This window comes from Toxotes jaculatrix, chromosome 14 (assembly GCF_017976425.1).
Source record: "Toxotes jaculatrix isolate fToxJac2 chromosome 14, fToxJac2.pri, whole genome shotgun sequence".
Classification (NCBI taxonomy): domain Eukaryota; kingdom Metazoa; phylum Chordata; class Actinopteri; family Toxotidae; genus Toxotes; species Toxotes jaculatrix.
The window spans coordinates 333,670-355,934 of NC_054407.1; the positions used below are offsets into that span (position 1 = coordinate 333,670).

Below are 22,265 nucleotides of genomic sequence, written 5' to 3' on the forward strand. Positions count from 1 at the left end.
TTTCTCGTCTCTGCAGTTACTTCCACCTCCAGAGCTGCAGAGTCTGGATCTGTGGCTGCAGGCAAACTACTGTTCCACATGCAAAGCAGTTGGAGGATGCCTGTTTCAACTATATAAGTCAGACTGCTGAAGCCTCATGTTTGCTTCTTTTGAACTTTGGAAGTCCCTTTTACACAGGACATGGACTGTGGATTTTATGCTCCATCATTTAGGAGGATCCAAACCAACAACCACAAATGATTTCAATTTACATTAAAGCGTGTGAATGTTTTTGAACATTTGAAGTTTAAAAGATAAACTTGAAAAAATAGGCACCTTTCCTTTAACACAAACCATAATGCTTTGAAGACAAAAATGGAAACCTACGTTGACAATATGAAAATCTCACAGATACAATCAGCATAAATTGAACATGTACTGAAACCTTTGGGCTGAAGTTCTTGTGTGATTAGACATCATGCCAATTTAACAAACACATCCCACTGAACTGAAACACTGACATCAACTAAAAAAGGTTTTGACTTACTGAAAACCTTGGAGGTGATCTGGACTTTCCTGTAGTTTCCTCTTGTCCTTGTAACAGCAGTAGCTCCTCCCTTCCTTGTCAATAATTGTGCAGAAATATCTGAGTGCTTCTTTCTTCCTAAATCATGAGCAAGTCCTGTCCAGTCCAACTGTTTCTGCTCCTGTTTGACTTCTGAACTTGTCTCTGGCTGTGTGTCCACTTACTGCAGCCTGTGACATCAGGCTGTAGAATGTTGATACATCAAAGGCATCAAAGGACAAACTCTCTCTCTCTCTCTCTCTCTCTCTCTCTCTCACACTCACACTCACACACACACACTTTCTCGTCTTAATATAGTTGTGAGGATACATGTTGCCATAATGCATTCCCTTGCCCCTTAACCTAACCTAACCTAACCTTAACCATCATAACTGAAAGCCTAACACTAACCAAAACATAACCCATACTAATGATATTCAATCTTCTCAAAAATACCAAATGAATTACAACAATAAACACTCAGGACCATTCAGCTGGGTTGGTGAATTCAGCACCAAGGACAGCAGCAGCTGAACTGTACACAACTACATGTACTAACACACAGCAAATTCACAAAGTACTAAAATCTGGAGTCAGGCAAAAATAAAAAAAGTGTGAAAGAGTTACATTTAAGAGCATGATTTTTATCAGAAAGTACTTTAAATGTGTGATATTTTGTCATTGTTCTCACTTCATCTACTTACATAGTACCGCTAATGACTGCGAACTTGATGTTGAACGTAACCCCATTGCTTTTACTCCATTATTTAGAGCAAGTAGCTCCCGCAGCATTAGTTAGCTAACTGTCCTTAGCTGCCATTGTGGAGCTGTTAGCTTTCACTCAAACGTTAATGTCGGCCATACTGTCTGTGGCGTGTGATGTGTCTGTATGACGGTAATGACAAACTGTTTGATAAGCTTCACAAATTAATGACGACGCGCATCTTGAAGGTAATTAATACTGTTTTGGAAATAACCATCCAACAATGCAACCGCATGTCGGTTCATCGGCGCAGACGCAGCTGAAAAGTCAGTTTTGGCTAGCATGCTAACAGTTGAGCTTATAAACTGTGGCCTTGCTGTTTTGAACAGCGGTGAGAAACGTGTATTTTAACAGTGTGTAGTTGGGATAAACTTTAACTTGAACATGTTATTCTCAGACATATGACATTTTTTCCTTTATGTCAAACCAACATGTTGATCAAAGTACAACATGGGAAGAAGAAGTACATTAAACTGGAAGAGGCTTGCTTCTCAGATTTTCTCAGTGCAGGTCAGTCAGATGTTTAGTATTAAATTAATAAAGATGTAAACGTGTTGTAACGTGGAGTTGTTATGGTATAGTCCAGCAGAAGTTTCTTATCCCAGAGACTACAACACTGAAAGTCACAGATCAACAGGGAGCAGAGGTGGATGAGGATGTGTTTAAAAATTCATATTTTGCTGCACTTATATTTTGAGAGATTTGTATCTTGGCACAGACAAAAATATGTGATTGTGAGAAGTGGATGATAAGAATTCCAAAGTACAGTATTTAATCAGTTCATATTAAGCTGTATGTGTTGTCTGCATTTCAGACCTCCCATCTACTGAAGCATCTATGAACCTGGCTGATCGTTCAGACCTGACAGAATATGTGACCCTCACTACTTGTGATCAGCAGAGTTATAGGTAATGTTTTGTCGTGAGACAGGTGATATCCAGCCAGGTCTGTGATATAGTTTTAATGTGCTGGACTTTAGATTTTATTTACTTTAGAGCAACCTCTTCGTCCCAGAGCAGAGTGGAGCTAAAAGGACGTCCCACATCATCCAGAACATATGATGATCAGCTAATCAGAGATGAATGCATGGAAGCCATATCTCTCCTTCACCACACAGCTGATCCTGACTTAGTGTTACAGAGGATGAGAGAAACCTTCTACTACCGTCAGCAGAATCTTTATGACCCACAGCGGTCAGCTGATGTATTACACGTTTCTGGGATGTCATGGGACTGGTTAGTATTAAATATTTTTTTTAAGTAAAAATATTGTTTTTTAAACTATTGAAAATGTTGTTTTTCTCTTTTTATTTAGATTTTGCAAGACTTCTCACTGATGTTTGGAGCAGAGGTTGCTTCAAGGTTCCTTGAAAAATGGAACAGCAGTTTTAAAGATAAAGTTATCAAGGAGGCAGGAACCTGAAAGAGTCGTCTCTCTTAAAACAACAACTGAAAGTTGCTCTAAATGAAGGATCTGACACTGCTGATGAAGCAGGTACAGTTATCATCAGAATAGTAATGCAGTTATGTGAGTCGTCCAACAGTCGTCAGTTTATTGTGTTTTTACTGATTTATTTTACAAAAGCATCTCTGAGTCTAAATAGGCCACTTAAGTCTGCAGATTAAGTGTGATTCAGTGTGAGGGCTGAACATTGCTTTGCTCTCCAGCACAGATTTATAATGACTGGGCCATTAATAGTTGTTATATGTTTAAGATCATAGTAAAACCATTAGAACAATGCACAGAGCAATATCATAAACACACTACTTAATATATATAATGAGTGTAAAAGTACTTTTCACTCTGTCCCCAGAGTGGGACAGCAACATGGCTTCTCTTCTGGTGCTGCTTCATCTTCTCACTCCACAACCAGCTGGAAGAAAGCGTCCCACAAAGATCAGCGTCTGAGAGACAACAGATCATCTGGTAAAATTTCAGAAGGTTTGTCAAAACTTCCAAATACTGTAGATGTTGCTGAGTTTTATAAACACATTTTTGTAAACATATTTCTCTTGTTTCAGTCATCCCAAAGCCTTGAGGATCATCTCCTGACCACTGAAGGAACCCATCAGCCATATCTTCTTTCCACAGAAACTTCAAAGACCCAGGTTTTCACCTTTTATATTGTCTTGGACAAAAAGCTTCTGTCATGTCAGTCATGTACATCCTTTGGTGCTTTTGATGAGCTGTTCAAGTCACCTTTTGTTTTCGGTGTGAAGTATGATGACGCTCTCTCCAGCCTGTACACATTTTTGCAGACAGCTCTGTACAATATTGATACAACTGAAGAATCTCCCAGAGTAAAAGAGCTCAGAGCAAAGCTGTTAAACAAACCATAAGTAGCTTATTTAACCAAAATGTTGAGATGTTTCCTCTGTAATTCATCCTTTGGTTCAGTGTTGCTTTTGTTCAGGAACCTCAAATGAATTCATGCCATGTATCCAGGTAAAAGTCTCTCTAGTTATTGTGGATTCAGGAGACATCTCATTAAGATACACAGCTCCATTGATAACACAAATGTGTCTAACCAGATCCTTTCAACAACGACACAGAGACAGTAAACAATTCTCAGTCTGTAACTGATGAAATACTTCATCTCATTTCCAAAATACTGAAGCAGCTCCTTCAGGTTCTACTCACAACAAAGACATGTGTGTGCTTCAGTTATAGCCAAGCTTTTGGGGAGTGGTGAACCAAATACTGTAGTTCTTTATACAACTGAAAATTTAGAGGAGTTTGTCAAGCAGGTTATCAAGCAGCTATCACTGGGAATGCCTGTCCTTAAAAACAGTTGAGTCTGGTTCAGTTGAAACACTGGATTTCTCTGAAGATATAACAGCATCTCTTCACCTTGATTCTGAAGCCATCTGAAGCTCCTCACCTGAGCTTTTTTCCACTAACTGCCTCTAGAAGGTGCCAAAGCTCCTGAAGTGCTGATTTGGAAATGTTTCATATTATCTCAGGAATAATATGATGGAAACTTGAAATGATTGTGATGATTGTTTACTGTATAAGTCCTTATTTGTTATTATTTACCAGAGGAAGTCCTGAACAGAGACAACTGTACTCAGTGGTTTCACTGTGTTAGGTAATAACTAAGATTTCATGTTTCATTCTAAACTCCAGTGCCAGCCAATGGAGACAGGTCAGTACTGAGTGAATACAATACTGAATACATATGAAAAACTGCAGGATCTGTGCATGAGGACAGGACATTTTCAACTCTTTTTGGACTTTTGTTAAACTCTATATTAGCACCTTTTGGATTCTTGAAGACTCCCGGGTTTTGTTAGTAGTTTCCTGTTTTAGTTAAAACATGTTACTCTTATTTTGGTCTCTTGAGTTTTTTTTTTTTTTTCCCGTTTTATTTTGAAGCCCTAGCCCTTGTGTATCTGTCCTCTGTCTACTTCTTGTCTCTTTTCTGTTTCCCTCCTTTGCTGATTGTCTGTCCCTCCCTAATGTGTGTCACGTGTTGTCAATTAGCCCAAGTGTATTTAAGTCTCATTCTTCCCCTGTCTCCTTGTCAGTGTGTCTGAGTCCTAGCCTGTGTTCACCAGTGTTTTGTCCAAGTCTGTTCCAGCTGTGTTCTTGCTGTGGTTGTTCATGCTTTTCTCCTCCTGGACTCTGTGTTCACTTGCTGTCCTGTCCTTACCTGTTACCTGTTTCTCTGTCTTTGTCACCTCTGGGATTTGTCCTCTGTTCCCTTTGGATTCACTTTCATTTGTTCACCTCAAGTAAGGACTTCAAAGTTTTTAGTTTTGAACTTGAGCTTCTGAAGTTTTTCTCCTTCTTGGACGATTTAGTTGTTTAAGTTTTGTTTCCTGGCCTTGGACTTTGATTCAGTGAGTGTGAGTTTAATAAAGAGGAATTTAACTGACTTGTTTGTCCGCTTTGGGGTTTCTACACCTGTGTCCTCCCCCTTAGTGTTCTTGACCACAGCAGTGACTGTAACAGGTCCCTGCTGACCTCTCATTTTTCATATTTTTGCACTGTGTTTAAATATATGACACCATGTGGACACAATATCATCTGAAAGGATTTTAAAGCTCAGGATGGGGCCACTTGAAAGTTTACTGATCCCTGAAACAACATCTGATGCTGTAGCTGATTTTCTCACCTGGTCATCTGCATCTCCAGAGCACATGTCCATCTGACCACTGCTCTCAGCATCTCTCTCCCTCTTCCTGTCTCTCAGTTCTTCCTGCATTGTGACCAGACCCTTTGAAACCCTAGCCCTTGTGTATCTGTCCTCTGTCTACTTCTTGTCTTTTTCCTTGTTCCCTCTGTGATGAAGACTGCATCACTGCTCACTGGTAGCACATGGTAGGACAGACACTCAGCCCTGTACCCATTCATGGTTCATAACAAATAATTCCCCACTGTTTTCCTGGTGAGTGCACTCACCACATTGGACAAATGTTCATACACCATATACCCAACCCTCACAGTAAAACATAGGAAACACACTACACACCATCTCTGTTATTTCAAGATGGTTTATTCACTCATATGCTTTTACCAGTGCTGCTGCCATCTTGGGAGGAGCTTAAGGTTTATAATGCTCCGGCCAACAAAGCGCTCGACGAGAGAGTGAGGGATGCAACACCCAGTAAATTATGGACTTAATATTTGTTAATTTTGCTTTGCTTTCTGGTAGCATTTTTTTTTTTTGCCTGTACATAAATGCACCATTCAAATGCTATTTGCGATTCCAGCCATCATTTTTTTATTTCCTGAACTAAAAAGAAAACCCACATTTATGTGACAATAATACACCTCAGCCACCTGGAGGGGGGGGGGGTAGCTGCAGCCTCACCACCTCTACTTTTGGCCTCTGCTCAGGCTGAGGAGCAGCTGTGTCTGACATGCATCAACAAACAGTGAAAACTTTCCTCAGTGCTCCTGAAGGTTTTTCACATTCTGCAGTGAACACACAGACTGTTAATGGATCTCATTTTCTTCTTTTACTTGAAAAGTCATTTTGGGAGGTGTAGGCGTGTAATGGGGGGCACACAATGCTCCAATGCCCCCACTTGGTGACAGGCTCTCTCAAAGTGACTTTATAACCTCTTCAACCACAATGTTTGGATTCACAGATGAAATTCAGATGCTCCTCTGTGGTCCAGCTCAGAGTCTACAATGCAACACACCCCACTGATCTCTTTACATTATTCATCCAATTCACCTAAACACAAATGAAATAGAGTGAGAGTCCTCCAGAGTCACATCAGTTCCCCTGAGGCTCCTTCTCCTCATGCAGTTCTTCAACCCTCCATATTTTTCCATCAACACCAAGGGGGGAGTTGTAGGTTTCAGCAGTGAGGATCACTTCCGTGTTCAAAAAGCTGCAGTTCCTCGGCTGCCACTGGGGGCTGGCTCCAGAAGTGAGCAATTCTCCATTGACCCCCATGTTAGAATAGCCAACTTTACAGCCTACAAAAACATATTTACAGCCTGGTACATTTTTTGTTTTTGGTCTCTATTGATAGTTTCCACCTCCGTGAACACTGTGAGGGGGGTGAATTTTTTTGTACCACAACCGTTTTAGTGTTATTTAGGCTTAATAAACTGGGGCGTGGTTACGTTGAGTGACAGTTAGCTCTTTGCTAAAGCATCGGCTGGGCTAGGCGGCTACATCCAGAAGCCTCTGGCTACCTTCAGCGGTTAACAGGGGCTGCAGTGTCCGTGTTTGTTTGCCAGTGTTCGGATAGGTTTTTGACCGTCTAAGGAATCTGTGTTGCAGTTTTTTCGGTAAGTAAATTTCTCACTATTTTACCTGGATGTTTGCTCTAATTAGCATGTACCGGCATATTTTGCCGCTGGCTTATGACTTAATTGCCGATTTATGGTCGCTGCTGATACAGATAGAGGACCGGAGCGGATAATGTTAGGAACGCTGCTGCGGTGTGTTCCGTGTTCTCAGAGTCCGTTTATTTCGGGAATACTAGGCTACAGTTTTATTTCGTCTCATTTTTTGTTTAAAAAGTCCGACATTGCATGGACAGAGCAGCTCCGTCAGTAAGCGGCTGCTGTAACTGTAAGTGGATAGCGGGTGGAGGCAGCGGTGAAAACCGGTAAATATTAAATATAAAACATTTTAATATATTATTAGCATCATTATTTTTATCGTTATCATTAATAATGGCAATAATAATAATAATCATAATGTTTTTAACTTTTTAATATATTCTATCAATATGAAATAATAATGATTGTTTCACAGTTAAATAATAGGCTAGAAATAAATTTCCCCCCACAGCCCCACCAAACCCTGCAGCTCCACCTAAAACCTCTCTATCTGAAACAGTCATGTTTTAAACACAGCAGCAACATTATGATCTCTGTTATTACACTGCTATAAATACTGATGTCTGACTGATGGACAGATAATCAGAGAGTTTACTGGCCTCCAGTGGTCACACTGACAAGTGTCCAACAGGACTCACACTGATTATTAGGATCAATATGTACCAATCAGTATTGATGATATCAGCAGGAAGATGAGGACTGGTCATAGTTTGAATAATGTTCCATGTATTATTCCATCCATGTTTTCTGTACAAGCAGATACACTGTAAAAAATGTGACAACTAAAAGGATCACTGTAAAATGATAAATAGGAGATGCACTGTAAAAAATTCTAACATTGATTATCAGGAAATATGAAATATGAAATGAATATATAAATGTAATGGAGGCTGTGCACTGTGTAAAATGGCAACAAAGGTGACACAGGATATATCCAATAAGCAATGATGGTCATAGATGAGCTCTGGACTAACTTACAACCAGGGGATGCACTGTAAAATATTAGAAAAGTGTAATGAACTTTTAAAAAATAAAAAGCAGCAGATGTATTGTAAAGTGGAAGTTAGGCTGCACTGTTAAAAACACAACAACCAGGGTGACAATGTGGAAAACATCACAAGGGAAAGGACTGTCAGAAATATGTGATGCAGTGTGAAAATGAAAACGACCAATGACAACATCAGCAGTAAAAGTACACAAGTACGCAATATTTTTCAAATAAACTTAACACCTTCTTGTTCTAGTCAAATTTCAGCTGCTCTTTTTTTTTTAAAAAAAGTTGACTTTTAAAATTCATAGAATAGAAAAAAGTCTCTTCAGAGAAGTCAGGAGCTTTCTAACTCTGTGAACCTCTGAAAGACATTTTGACAAGTTTTTATCTTTGTTTTTTCTCAGATCTTTCAGATAAACTGTGGCAGCATTTTAGTTTGAACTGAATCAGCTCAGTTGTCCCAAGATTCAGAGAAAGACCAAAACACTGATGTTCACAATGAGGCTTTTAATGTGAAAGGACAAGATCATGATTAGAATCTTAAAAAAGTAAAAGTCAGCAAAGGCAGTCTATTTCTGTAATAATCGTAGCTTCCATCCTTAAAGGACTGGAAAAGGAAGAAGTTTACAAGGAATCATTTAGAAGAGTTTAACAAATAAACTGCTTTAATACATGAATCTGAAAAGGAGTGTGTGAGTGAAAGAGACAGACATGTACAGACTGAACTATCTGTTCAACAGTGAGAGAGTTTCTCTAACAGGAGGAGACTCTCTCTGCTACACTCTACACAGAGACATTGAGGAACCAGGCCACCAGAGACTAAACCCAGGATACAGAGGTTTAGTGAATGTGGTGTTGAAGGTGTAGAGGTGGATCAGTGAGTCAGAGGAGACTCTGTAGAAGGACAGAGAGCCAGCAGGACAGTCCACATACACTGCTAGTCTGTGAGAGGCAGAGAAAGATGATGAAGATGATGAAGAGGAGGAGGAGGAGACAGGTGTCTTTCTGTTATTGTGCCAAACAGAGTAACCACCATCAGAGCAGCTCAGACTCCAGGACTGACCGTTCCATCCAAACACACAGTTTTCTCTGTCTCCTTTCCTTCTGATTCCTCTGTAACTCACTGATATATAAACTCCTCCTCTCCACTCAACCTCCCAGTAACAGCGACCAGTCAGACCATTACTACACAGCAGCTGAGGCCACTGGTCAAATCTGTCTGGATGATCAGGATATGACTGATCCTCCTTCACACGTGTCACCTTCCTTTTGTTGTCAGACAGTTTGAGGTTTCTGTTTACTGTGTTTGTGTCGATGGTGAGTTCACAGAAATCTGATGGAGAGAAGAAGACACAACACAGCTGCAGTTATTGATCTATCACCTGATCATTGATTGACACTTTGAAGATGGTTGTATATGAGCTGCTTTGTTTTCAGGAATCAAATGAAAACCACACTTACACTTCCTCAGACCTGGTCTCAACCACCGGACTCCACCAGGCTCCACCCTGAAAGGAGGAGGGGGGTCAGACCAGCACGTTCTCTTTCAGCATGCAAACATGGACATTACATGGCTCTCATACACAGATGCTTTGATTATTCTGTTCATTCAGCAAAGAGACAAAGGACCTGGAGTCCTTATCTTGGAATTATACGGAGCAGGGAGGTGACATGAAGGAAAGATTTCATCATTTGTCTTCTCCATTTGATATCACTTTTGGTGTCCGACACAACAAAAGATCTCAGAATGACAAGATCAGGATCTCAGAGAGGTTCAGCTGATTATTGATCATGGATATTTTAGAAGACAGAGACATGATCAGAGACCTGATTTCATTTCCTCCTTGCTTTGAGACACTGGCAGATGAATGTCTCTGAGCAGTGTAGATGGTCTTATTATTGTTGGGATGTTATTATTAATGTGTCAGCACTGAACAGGTATCTAAAGTCTTTGGGGTTGTTGTGGTGAAAGCACTCTGAGTGCTCAAAGTGGCTCTGTTGGTTCAGGAGCAGTTCAACGAGCTGCAGCATGCTGATGCAGCATGAAATCCAGTCTGAGAAAGTCCTGCTCAGGTCACAGAAAACAGCTGACCATACCTGATTTAATGAGTGTCACATATTTTCTCTTAAATATGACACAGTGAGTCATGATGAGATACTGAAGTAAGAATAAGAAAAAAACCCTCTTTGTGTTGTTGCTGAATTCAAAGCACTTCTGTAGAGATCTGTCATCAGCTGTGACACACTAAATGTTTCCAGCTCTTCCTCCTCTATCACACACTGTCTGTGGCTGCAGCAGGCCTCTCCATACCTGAGGGTGTCCAGTCTCCAGTGTGGATCCTTCAGTCCAGCAGACAGCAGCTTCACTCCTGAGTCTCCTGGATGATTGTAGCTCAGGTCCAGCTCTCTCAGATGGGAGGGGTTGGAGCTCAGAGCTGAGGCCAGAGAAGCACAGCCTTCCTCTGTGATCAGACAGCCTGACAGCCTGCACACACACACAACATCACACAGGAACCCTCTGTCAACACCTGCTGGTCTGTTTTGTTGTTCTTTTTTGTTTTTGGTTCTGGTCCATTTTAGTCCAGGCTCAATGTATTTATGGCAAATTCTTTAAACATCATCTGTAGGATTAAAAAAAATCAACAACTGATGCATAAACAAGAGAAAATGATGAATAATTGACTCTAGAAAGTTCTGCTGAACTTTGGTAAATTTTACTTTGAACAATCCTACACAAGTTGGCTGTTTATCCACTGATGTAAATCAGATATGAGCAAATCATCAGCTAAACAGGTTGATGCATCCTGACCTGAGAGTCTCCAGGGTACAGTGTGGACTTTTCAGTCCAGAAGACAGAAGCTTCACCCCTGAATCATGCAGGTCGTTGTTACTCAGGTCCAGGTGTCTCAGACTAGAGGACTGGGAGCTGAGAACTGAGGACAGAGCTTCACAGCTTCTCTCTGAGAGGTTACAGCTGCTCAGTCTGAAGAGGAAACAATGAAGAAAAAGTCAAATAACATTTGTGTTGAAAGGACAATCAAAGGAACACAACTCCCAGTTTGCTCTGCAGCTCACAGCAAACTAACAGACCTGCATTTGCAAACCGGGCCAAAGATGAAACACAGATTTGTTCATTGAAGCAGAAATATTAGCTCTTTATCCACCTGCTAACCAATGAGGAGTTTCTACATTGATGATCATCTTTAAAATGAAATATGATACAATCAGTAATAAAGAGATATGTACAGTCAAGGCCGTAATTATTTTGACAGTTATGTATTATATGTTTTGTTCTTCAGGCTCTCAGCACTTTTACTTTAAAATATAATAATAGATACTACAGTCAATGACTGCAAAGGATTTTACACTAAATATTAAATAATAAATTTAAGTTTGTTTCACTGCATGTGTATTTGTCCAGTTACTTTTGAACCACTAAAAGGGCTGAATCTCTCACACAGTTCTTTCTATACTGATGTCAACCTGCTCAAATTAAAGCTGAGACTTGGCTCTTTAATGTAGGATCTACTGTTTTAATTCAGATTCAATGTGATGAAGCTCAGAGTCTGAAGAACAATAACAAATATTTCAGGTCTTGACTGTAACCGTGTTAATGTTGGTACCTGATTTTATTTAGTTTGAATCCTCTGATAAAATTCTTTATTAGTTGTAAGTACAGGGCAGCTGTGTCTCAGCAGGTAGAGAGGTTTGTCCATTAATCACAGCTCTCCTCCTGTCAACATCAAGTGTCCTCAGGCTCAACCTAAACCAGCCCTGATGGCTAGACCAGCACCTTGTATGGTAGCTGGCTGTCATCAGTGTGTGTGAATGGGTGAATGAGAGGCAGCATGTAAAGAGCTGTGGGTAAAAGTTCTATATAAATGCAGCCATTCACCAGTTTTTAGGTTTAGTGAAATTTGAATCATGATTTTTGAGACAGAGCATTCTTACACTCAGGCTGTCTCCATCATCTTTGAATGCATTTGCCATAGTTACAGTTGATCAGTTAAAACTCATTTGAATGCCTCGTTCTTATGTTTTCTCATCCAACCTGGAAAACATTACAGCCAGTTCAGTTTGTTATACTGTACCTCCCTCCTGGGCCGCACTCTGAGTTTCTGTCTGAATTCTCTGAGTTTTTATCAAGTTCAGTTCTCAGTACACATGAAGTCATTATTGTAGGTGATTCCAATATTCATATGGATGTTAACAATGATAGCCTTAGCTCTGCATTTATCTCATTATTAGACTCAGTTGGCTTCTCTCAAAGTGCATTTGAATCTGTATTATTGGACTACACACCATTAGACAAAAATGTCTTTACTAGATGTCTATCAGAAGGTGATGTAGCTAAATTTAAAGAAGTGATTCCATCAGTACTTAACTCAGTGTCATGCCTCAATATAACAGAAGACTCCTGTGCTGACTTCAGTCCCTCTCAAACTGACCATCATGTCGACAAAGACACTTGACTCTATCGCTCCTCTAAGAAAGACAACAGAGAAACAAAAGAGGTTTGCTCTGTGGTTTAGCTCACAAGCTCACAAATCAAAGCAGACAACATGAAAACCTGAAAGGATTTGGCGTTCCACCAAATTGGAAGAATCCTCTTTGGCCTAACAAGATAATCTTAAAGTCCCTCTGTAATGCTGCAGCAGCCTACTACTCTTCATTAATAGAAAATAATAAAAACAACCCCAGGTTGTCAGCAGTGTAGCCAGGCTGACAGAGAGTCACAGCTCTATTGATCCATGTATTCCTATAGCTCTCAGCAGTAACGACTTCATGGGCTTCTTTAATAATAAAATTCTGACTATCAGTGACAAAACTGATCACCTCCTGCCCTTAATTAGCACTGATTTTTCTTTAAGCACAGGAACCTCAGAAACAGTAAAACCTGATTAGAAAGTTTCTCTTCCACTGATCTTCACCAGCTTCTATGATTTCTCCATCTAAACCATCAACCTGTCTTTTAGACCTGATCCCCACCAGGCTCCTCAGGAAATTTTACCCCTTATCAGCACCTCTCTACTGGATATGATAAATTCCTCCTTCCTAACAGGCTATGTACCACAGTCCTGTAAACTGTAAACTCTATATCTAACCTTCCCTTTCTCTCTAAGATTCATGAGAAAGCAGTTGCCAATCAGCTGTGTGACTTTCTACAGAACAATAATTTATTTGAGGATTTTCAGACAGCATTAGTGAAAGTCAAGCCTGGACTGGTAATCGGGCATACCGGGCAATTTCCCGGTGGGCTGACAGTCCTAGGGGCCGATGCCGTTTTTTTTTTGTTTGTTTGTTTTTGTTATGTTTTTTTAACTTAGAGACCGGCCCACAATTTAGAGGGGGTGGCCCATTGGTCCATCTTCAATATAGACAGTGTACTAAACCAATCAGAGCGGCCCCACCCCTTTCTCTGCAGTGATCCCCGCCAGTTTCATAGTGTTGAGCGTAGAAACATGGAGAAGCGGAAGAAAGGAGGTGCGGAGAAGTTGCGTGCTAAAAGATTAAAAAATCTCGCTATAGACGTTGCAAAATGTGCTAAAATAACAGACATATTCTCTGGAGGGGCCGCTGTAGCCTCCACGTCCTCTGCAGCCCAGGATGAAGGTGAACAGGGAAAGGAGCAGCCAGAGACTGTTGACAGGGAACCCGAGGGACAGAGTGACTAGGGAAGTGTAGCACAGGCACAGCAGGTAAGCAGGTAGTAATGTTATTTTACATTACATGAGAATGGTGAGCAATGAATAATGAATAATGTTCTTATCTCCTGTCGCAGCAGATGCTTTGAATTGTGTTTTGTTTTCGTTCCGTGCGAGTTTTTTTATACAGTATCACTGCAGTCAGTATGATATTTTTCTGATTATTATCAAAAAAGAAAAATGTAACCTAAAGATACTAAATGTTTTGATGGTTTAGATAGTTACACAGTTTTTCCAAGTAGTTCCAAATATTTTTTTTTTTTTTTTTTTTTTTAAATTTTGGTTTTTTAGGTTTTCCATTTATCACTTAATAAATGTGTAATAATCTGCTGCGAGTTTGCTGGTGGTTTTGGGGAGCTGGGATTTTTCCTTTAAATTTTGCGCCATGGTTTCCCCTAGGCTAAGACGTAACAATAGTAAAATATATTGCTTCGGGGAACACATACATAAATTAGTCCGTTGTGCACCGCTAATTATGAGGGGCCGGTCTAAGCCAAAAATGCCAGGGCCGTTTTTTTGTCCCAGTCCAACCCTGGTGAAAGTTACAAATGACCTACTAAGTGCATCAGACAAAGGACTAGTCTCTGTACTTGGTCCATTGACCATCACATCCTACTACAGAGACTGGAACATTTAATTGGCATCAAAGGAGCTGCACTAAGCTGGTTTAGGCCTTACCTGTCAGATCGATTTAGAATAACTTCCTTATATTTGATATCAGTATTATTAAACAAATATCTACAGTAGTTAATTTTTTCCCACTGCTGTGCAGTTCATTATTGTAAATTCAAAGGTTTTAAAAGAAAGATGGGATAAAACTGTCAAATATTCAGCTTCTATGCCATATGTCAGTACAAGATCAAGGGTGTGATTAAAACAGTGAGTTGGTTTGTTAACATTTTGAAAGAAGCCAATTGAGTCTAATACTGAATTGAATGCAGTCTTAAGGCTGTCATTGTGGGTATCGACATGAATATTAAAGTCGCCCACTATAATTACTCTATCCGTACTAAGCACTAAATCAGATAAAAATTCAGTGAATTCAGACAAAAACTCTGAGTAAGCAGCAGGTGGACGATACACCACAGCAAATAGGACTGGTTTTTCTGTCTTCCAATGTGGATGTGAGAGGCTGAGGATAAGGCTTTCAAATGTGCTATAACTCGGCTTAGGTCTGGGATATATCTGTGAATGTTCTCATTCACAGACAGGTCTGGGATTAATTAATAAACTTGAGTGGTAGATTGCTGCCACTCCTCCTCCTGTGATAATTAATATGATTAGCAGGAGTTGACTCATTTAGACTGACATACTCTTCCTTCTGCAGCCAGGTCTCAGTAAGACAGAATAAATCAATCTGCTGATCCATTATCAAATCATTTACTAAGATTTGAGATTTAGACAAGAGAGATCTAATGTTTAATAGCCCACATCTGATTGTGGTGTTTTTAGGTTCAGACAATTTGATAGTATTAATTTTTTTGAGGTTTTTATGAATGACACCTCTTGCTTTTTTTGGTTTAGCCTATAGAGTTTTTGTTGACGGGGAGCAGACACAGTCTCTATAGGATACTAGGAACTCTGCCTCCTTGTCTCAACTCTGGGTTGTCATGACTTTGGTTGTCTAATAAAATTCTGCCATATTTGTAGATATGAGAGCTGCACCATCCAAAGTGGGATGGATGCCGTCTCTGCTAATCAGACCAGGTTTTCCCCAAAAAGTTTTCCAGTTGTCTATGAAGGCCACGTCGTTTGCTGGACGCCACCTAGATAGCCAGTGACAGAATGATGACATGCGGACAGGGGTCCAGAGAAAACTATGGCATCTGACATTGATTTGGCATAGTTACACAATGATTCCACATTAATTTTAGTGACCTCCGATTGGCGTAATCGGGTGTCACGTGAATAACAAGCTTACCAAACCTACGTTTATCCTTAGCCAGCAGTTTTAAATATGATTCAACCAGAGTTTTTTCCTCAGCGAGTGCGTGAGTGGGGAAAATCTGTTTGAAATGTGAAGCGGTTGTTTCAGATTATGTTTCCTTTGGACTGCCACCCAGCCACCCTGGCTTCCCGGCTGCTCGGGAGCTGCCAGGGAACAACTAACAGGAGCTACAGTAGGACGGCTAGCTGAAGCTACTCTAGGCTGGTCCGCACCAACTACAGGGAACTGACTAGCTAGTGCAGCTACGGGGCAGGTGCAGGTGCATGGTGCAGAGCCGAGCCTCTACTTCCTTCAGCCTCGCCTGCAATGCTATTAAAATGCTATATTTATTACACATACCATTATCACTAAAGGAGGCAGAGGAGTAACTAAACATCTCACACACCATGCAAGAGCGAGGAGAGACAGCGGGAGAGAGAGCGAAGCCATTGCTAACAGTTAAGCTAGTGGACCAGAGATAGAACGATTAGATTTGAGTCTAGTGTTAAATCCAGAGGGACCAGTGCATAACAGATGTTTAACTAAAGTAATATAGGCTACGTGTGCAAGAATTCAGAGATTAACCACAGAACACTGAAAAATTAATGCTGATTGATAAGCTAGGATAACTCCAAACACTTGTGGACCATCATAATGTCGGCCTTCTACACACATCATCCAAATGTCACCACAACATGAATACAACTATTAATTTCAACACAGATTCATAACATGCTGCTGAGCTCAGTCAAGTCTGGAATTAGAAGATAAAGATCAAATCAGACATTTTGGACTAAAAACTGACTTTGATTCACCACTGAAATGGATCAAACTTCAAATGTTCAGTCCTGATCCAGGAAAAATGTCTTGCTTGGTTCTGGTCTCTATCCTGCAAAGTCACATACAATTTAACACTACTACTACTACTACTAATAATAATAATAATACATTTTATTTGTTGGTGTCTTTCCAAACACCCAGCGACACTTTACATTTGCAGTTGATGGACTGAAACATGTCAAACCAACAGTGTGGTCTGAAATGAACTTCAAAGGAAAGAAGAGTTTTTTCTTCATGAATGTGTTTTTCAATTGATTTTTAGAAATATTAGTTCTGAGGATCTTCTGTATATTGTTGTGATAAAAATGGACTGCAAAACTCACTGCACATTTTCTACACTTCGTTTAGAAAACATTAGTCTGCTGACTGTGAGTGTGAGTTCTGAAGGTTTCATTGAAGTCAACACACATTATTCATGACAAATGACTGAAATGAAGTGAAACTGAAGGAATAATTCTTAGTCTGAGAGAAGAAAAAGTCACAATATGGAACAACAACTATTTCACATCTCATTCATTCATTCATTCAAGATGAATGGATTCAAGTTCAAGTTCTGGATGAAGATAAACCAGGTTCAGTTGTGGATTACAGATATAAGATCTACAACAGTAACAGACAGTGAACTGACCTCAGAGTCTCCAGTCTACAGTGTGGACTCTCCAGAAAACCACACAGCAGCTTCACTCCTGAATCCTGCAGCTCGTTGTAGCTCAGCTCCAGGTCTCTCAGATGGGAGGGGTTGGACTTCAGAGCTGAGGCCAGAGAAGCACAGCTGATCTCTGACAACCTGCAGGACCTCAATCTGAATAAAGAATACATCATGTGGATAAAAATCATTTCTAATCCAATCAGATATGTCCTAATCAATGAGCTTTCACGAACATGAGTAGAGGGACTTTGTCCTTCTCTTATTGTGGATCATCATGTCAGCCTCACATTAAAAATCTAATTAAAACAGCTTTTTATCATCTGAGGAACATTGCCACAGTGCAACCGTTTCTCTCTCAAGCCAATGCAGAGACACTGCTGCAGGCTCTGATCACCTGCAGAATTGATTACTGCAATGCTCTGCTTTCTGCGGAGCCCCTCTGGTGACATTGGATAAAAAAAAAATAATGCGTGGCCACAAGATAATAACGCGAGGCCACGAGATAGTAACGCGTGGTTACGAGATAATAACGCTTTTTTTTTTTTTATCCAGTGTCACCAGAGGGGCTCCGTAGCTTTCTGGTCTCCCTAAGAAGAACATATCTCAGCTACAGCTGCTTCAAAATTCAGCAGCATGTGTACAGACAAAGACCTGACAGAGAGCACACATTACACTGATTTTAAAGTCTCTGCACTGGCTTCCTGTCTGCTTCAGAACCGATTTTAAGATCCCTTCATTGGTTTATAAAGCTCTTAATGGTCTTATCTAACCTATCTATCAGATTTGCTTTTTACCTATGAGCCCTCTAGAACCCTCTGGTCTTCTGGTAGTGGCTTTTTAATTAAACCTAAAGTCAGAACAAAAACCTATGGAGAAGCCTCCTTTTATTATTATGGTCCATGTCTCTGGAACAGCCTCCCTGAAGACTTGAGGGCAGCAGAGAACTCTGAAACTTTTAGAAGCAAACTCAAGACCTACCTCTTTAATCTGGCTTTTAATTGAAGTTTATTTGTTTATTTGTCTGTTTATCCACACATTTTAGTCTGTTTTATTACTCTTTTTATTTATTTTTTATTTATTGTTTGTTTGTTTTACTGGATTTCTGTATTTACTCAAATTTTCTCTTTTAACATTTTTTTGATCATTTTTCAAACTTCACTTTAATTTCTTGAAATTATTCACTTCATTCTATTATCTTTTTGATAATTTTGCAATTTTGATTATTTATCCTGCCTCCAGTGTTTTATCATTGCAAAGCCTTGAGATTTATGATAGTTTTTCCTCAGTTCCTGTTTTTATTGGAAACTTAACTGTGGTTATTGATGGATTCTGGGTGTGTGCCTGTGTGGGGTGGAGGGACTAACACTGTGTAAAGAACTTTGTGCCTCAATGTATTTGTATGAAAAATGCTATAACAATAACATCTGATTGATTGAACTGAGATGAAGTTAAACTGAAGGAATAATTCTTAGTCTGAGATAAGAAAAAGTCACAATATGGAACAACAACTATTTACAATCTCATTCATTCATTCAAGATGAATGGATTCAAGTTCTGGATGAAGATAAACCAGGTTCAGTTGTGGATTACAGATATAAGATCTACAACAGTAACAGACAGTGAACTGACCTCAGAGTCTCCAGTCTACAGTGTGGACTCTCCAGAAAACCACACAGCAGCTTCACTCCTGAATCCTGCAGCTCGTTGTTACTCAGGTCCAGGTGTCTCAGATGGGAGGGGTTGGACTTCAGAGCTGAGGCCAGAGAAGCACAGCTGATATCTGACAACCTGCAGGAACTCAATCTGAATAAAGAATAAATCATGTGGATAAAAATAATTTCTAATCCAATCAGATATGTCCTAATCAATGAGCTTTAACTAACATGAGTAGAGGGACTTTGTCCTTCTCTTATTGTGGATCATCATCATGTCAGCCTTCTACACACATCATCCAAATGTCACCACAACATTCATACAACTATTCATGTCAACACAGATTCATAACATGCTGCTGAGCTCAGTCAAGTCTGGAATTAGAAGATAAAGATCAAATCAGACATGTTGGACTCAAAAGTGACTTTGATTCACTACTGAAATGGATCAAACTTCAAATGTTCAGTCCTGATCCAGGAAAAATGTCTTGCTTGGTCCTGGTCTCTATCCTGCAGATCAGCTCAGGAAATCCACAACTAAACACATATTCAACTGAACAACAACTATTTGATCCCAAATTACAGATGGATTTAATGGAAAACTTTGGAAAATGATCAGAAGCAAAGTCACATACATACAATTTAACAGTACTACTACTGATAATAATAACACCAACACCAATAATAATAATAATACATGTTTTTCAATTGATTTATACAAATATTAGTTCTGAGGATCTTCTGTATATTGTTGTGATAAAAATGGACTTTGAACAACTGGACATTTTCTACACTTCATTTAGAAAACAGTCTGCTGACTGTGACAAATACCAGTGTGTGAGTTCTGAAGGTTTCATTGAAGTCAACAGACATTATTCATGACAACTGGATCTGGTGGTTTTGAGTCTTTGGAAGGAGTTCTGCGACTAATCAATATTTTTATCCAGTTTTAAACCTCTTTTTATTCCTCAGGTTTTAGACTCTGGTGGTTTTACAAATCTGTTTAAATTAGGTCAAAAGATTTTGGTCAGCTGCTTTTTCATTTTCAAAATTGCTTTACTGTATGAATTTAATTCAACGTGTTTCACAGTCTGCCCATAACAAAGGCTACATTTTAGATCTATGTATTAACCACGGCCTGTCTGCTAATATTTCTTCAGTTGTGGATTCAGACTTATCTGATCACTTCTCTGTCTTTTTTACTGTTCCTAATTGATAACTAACAACAGGAACAACCCCAAAATCCTCTTCTCAACCATGGATCATCTAATTAATCCTGCCTTTATGAAGGCTGGCAGTCTGTCTAACAGCTTCAAATGTGAAGACTTTAGAGTACACTTCAAAAACAAAACAGACTCTATCAGATGAAAATGATCTCAGTGTAAGCAAACAAATTCAATCCCCACAGAACCTTTGTATGAGGAAACACTGGAGAAATTTGTCCTGGTTGATGCTGAGAAGCTTGGTAAAGTCATTTCTCAATGAAAACCATCAACCTGCCCCTTAGATCCCATCCCTACATCATTTTTCCCAACCTTTTATAGCTTTTTTAATGAAGACTTACTGAACATAGCAAATTATTCTCTTCAGATGGGTGTCTTCCCTGCTGCTCTTAAGACGGCCTGAGTCAAACTCCTTCTGAAGAGAAACAATTTAGAACCCTCCATACTTAAAAACCACAGACCAGAATTCAATCTACCATTTTAAAGTAAAATTTTAGAAAAGCTTGTTTTTATTCAGTTGAATGGTTTTTTTAAATTCTCACAGTATTTTTATACCAATTTGTCTTTCAGACCAATCATACTACTGAGACTGTGAGTCAAGATTGTGACCTCAGGTGATATATGGATATGGAAAACAAAACAAATCAAAGCAAAAAACAAAAACAAAAACAAAAACAAAAACAAAAACAAACAAACAAACCTATATTAGTATCACTTGACTTAAGTGCAGCTTTTGACTGCACACCATTCTTTTAGATAGACTTCACATCCTGACTGGCCTCTCTGGTGCTGTTTTTATTTGGTTCAAGTCTTATCTTACTGACAGAAAACTTTATGTTAGCATGGGTGAATGTTCTTCTAAAAGCTATAAATGAAATTGTGGTGTTCCCCAAGGTTCAATTTTAGGTCCTACACTTTTTAACCTTTACATGCTGCCACTTGGAAATGTCATCAGGAGGCACTACATCAGCTTCCATAGATATGCTGATGATACACAGCTTTACATCGCTGTGTCTCCTGATGACCCAGGGCCAATCAAGGCTCTTTTTAACTGTATTTTAGATATCAAGTTATGGATGGCAGAAAATTTTCTACAACTCAATCAGGACAAACAAACTCTGGCACTAAACGCCTGTAAACAAGTGAAAAACCAAGGAGTCATCTTGGACTCAGATCTTAGTTTTGAGCCTCACATTAAAAATGTAACTAAAACTGCTTTTTATCATCTGAAGAACATTGCCAGAGTGCAACCATTTCTTTCTCAAGCCAATGCAGAGACATTACTGCAGGCTCTTATCACCTGCAGAATTGATTACTGCAACGCTCTGCTTTCTGGTCTCCCTAGAACATATCTCAGCTACAGCTACTTCACAATTCAGCAGCACGTGTACTGACAAAGACCAGACAGAGAGCACACATTACATCCATTTAAAGTCTCTGCACTGGCTTCCTGTCTGCTTCAGAACGGATTTTAAGATCCCTTATTGGTTTATAAAGCTCTTAATGGTCTTGGTCCAACCTATTTATCAGATTTGCTTTTGGCCTATGAACCCTCTAGAACCCTCTGATCTTCTGGTAGTAGCCTTTTAATTAAACCTAAAGTCAGAACAAAAACCTATGTTGAAACCTCCTTTTATTACTATGGTCCAAGTCTCAGGAAGCAAAATTGAAGTTTATTTATTTGTCTTTTTACCCACACATTTTAGTCTGTTTTGTTACTTCTTTTTCTTTCTGTCACAGTGAGGAAATAAAGTCTTGTTATGTTTTGTCCTGTGCTATGTTGTCTTGTGCTCCGCTTTTATTTTGTAATCTGTTCTCCCTTTGTGTTCCAAGTAGCTTGCCCTTCCTCTTGTGTTCCTGCCAGTCTGATTGTCTTCCCCGCCCTGATTGTTTCCACCTGTTCCCCATTACCTAGAGTCTATATATTGTCTGCATCTCCCTTTGTTCTGTGCCAGTTCGTCCTGTCTTTCAATAGTAGAACCAGCGTTTTCCTCAGTCTGTCAGGTCACGTTCACAATTTACTCATTCTAGCCATTTGTTTAGTTTTGTCGGTACTTTGTTTGGATTATTTCATTATCAAGTATTTTCCTCGCAAAGAGTGATTTTGTGTTTTGTCTTAGTCTTTTATTTTCTAGTTGCTTTTTCTCGCGAAGAGTGATTTTT

The 22,265-nt window shown here is 39.5% G+C and overlaps 1 protein-coding gene across 1 annotated transcript in view; it reads right to left on the bottom strand.

The window, feature by feature from the left end:
* Positions 1-8,781: 8,781 nt before the first annotated feature.
* The window catches only part of LOC121193006 (NACHT, LRR and PYD domains-containing protein 12-like), a 32,507-nt gene continuing 19,023 nt past the window's right edge, over positions 8,782-22,265 (bottom strand). Inside the window, exons 9-12 of the mRNA XM_041055097.1 lie at positions 18,857-19,030; positions 10,916-11,089; positions 10,441-10,591; positions 8,782-9,422 (exon numbers count right to left, since the gene is read on the bottom strand). Of these exons, the coding sequence (XP_040911031.1) occupies positions 8,883-9,422; positions 10,441-10,591; positions 10,916-11,089; positions 18,857-19,030 (1,039 nt within the window). The 3' untranslated portion in view covers positions 8,782-8,882. The remainder of the gene's footprint in view (positions 9,423-10,440; positions 10,592-10,915; positions 11,090-18,856; positions 19,031-22,265) is intronic.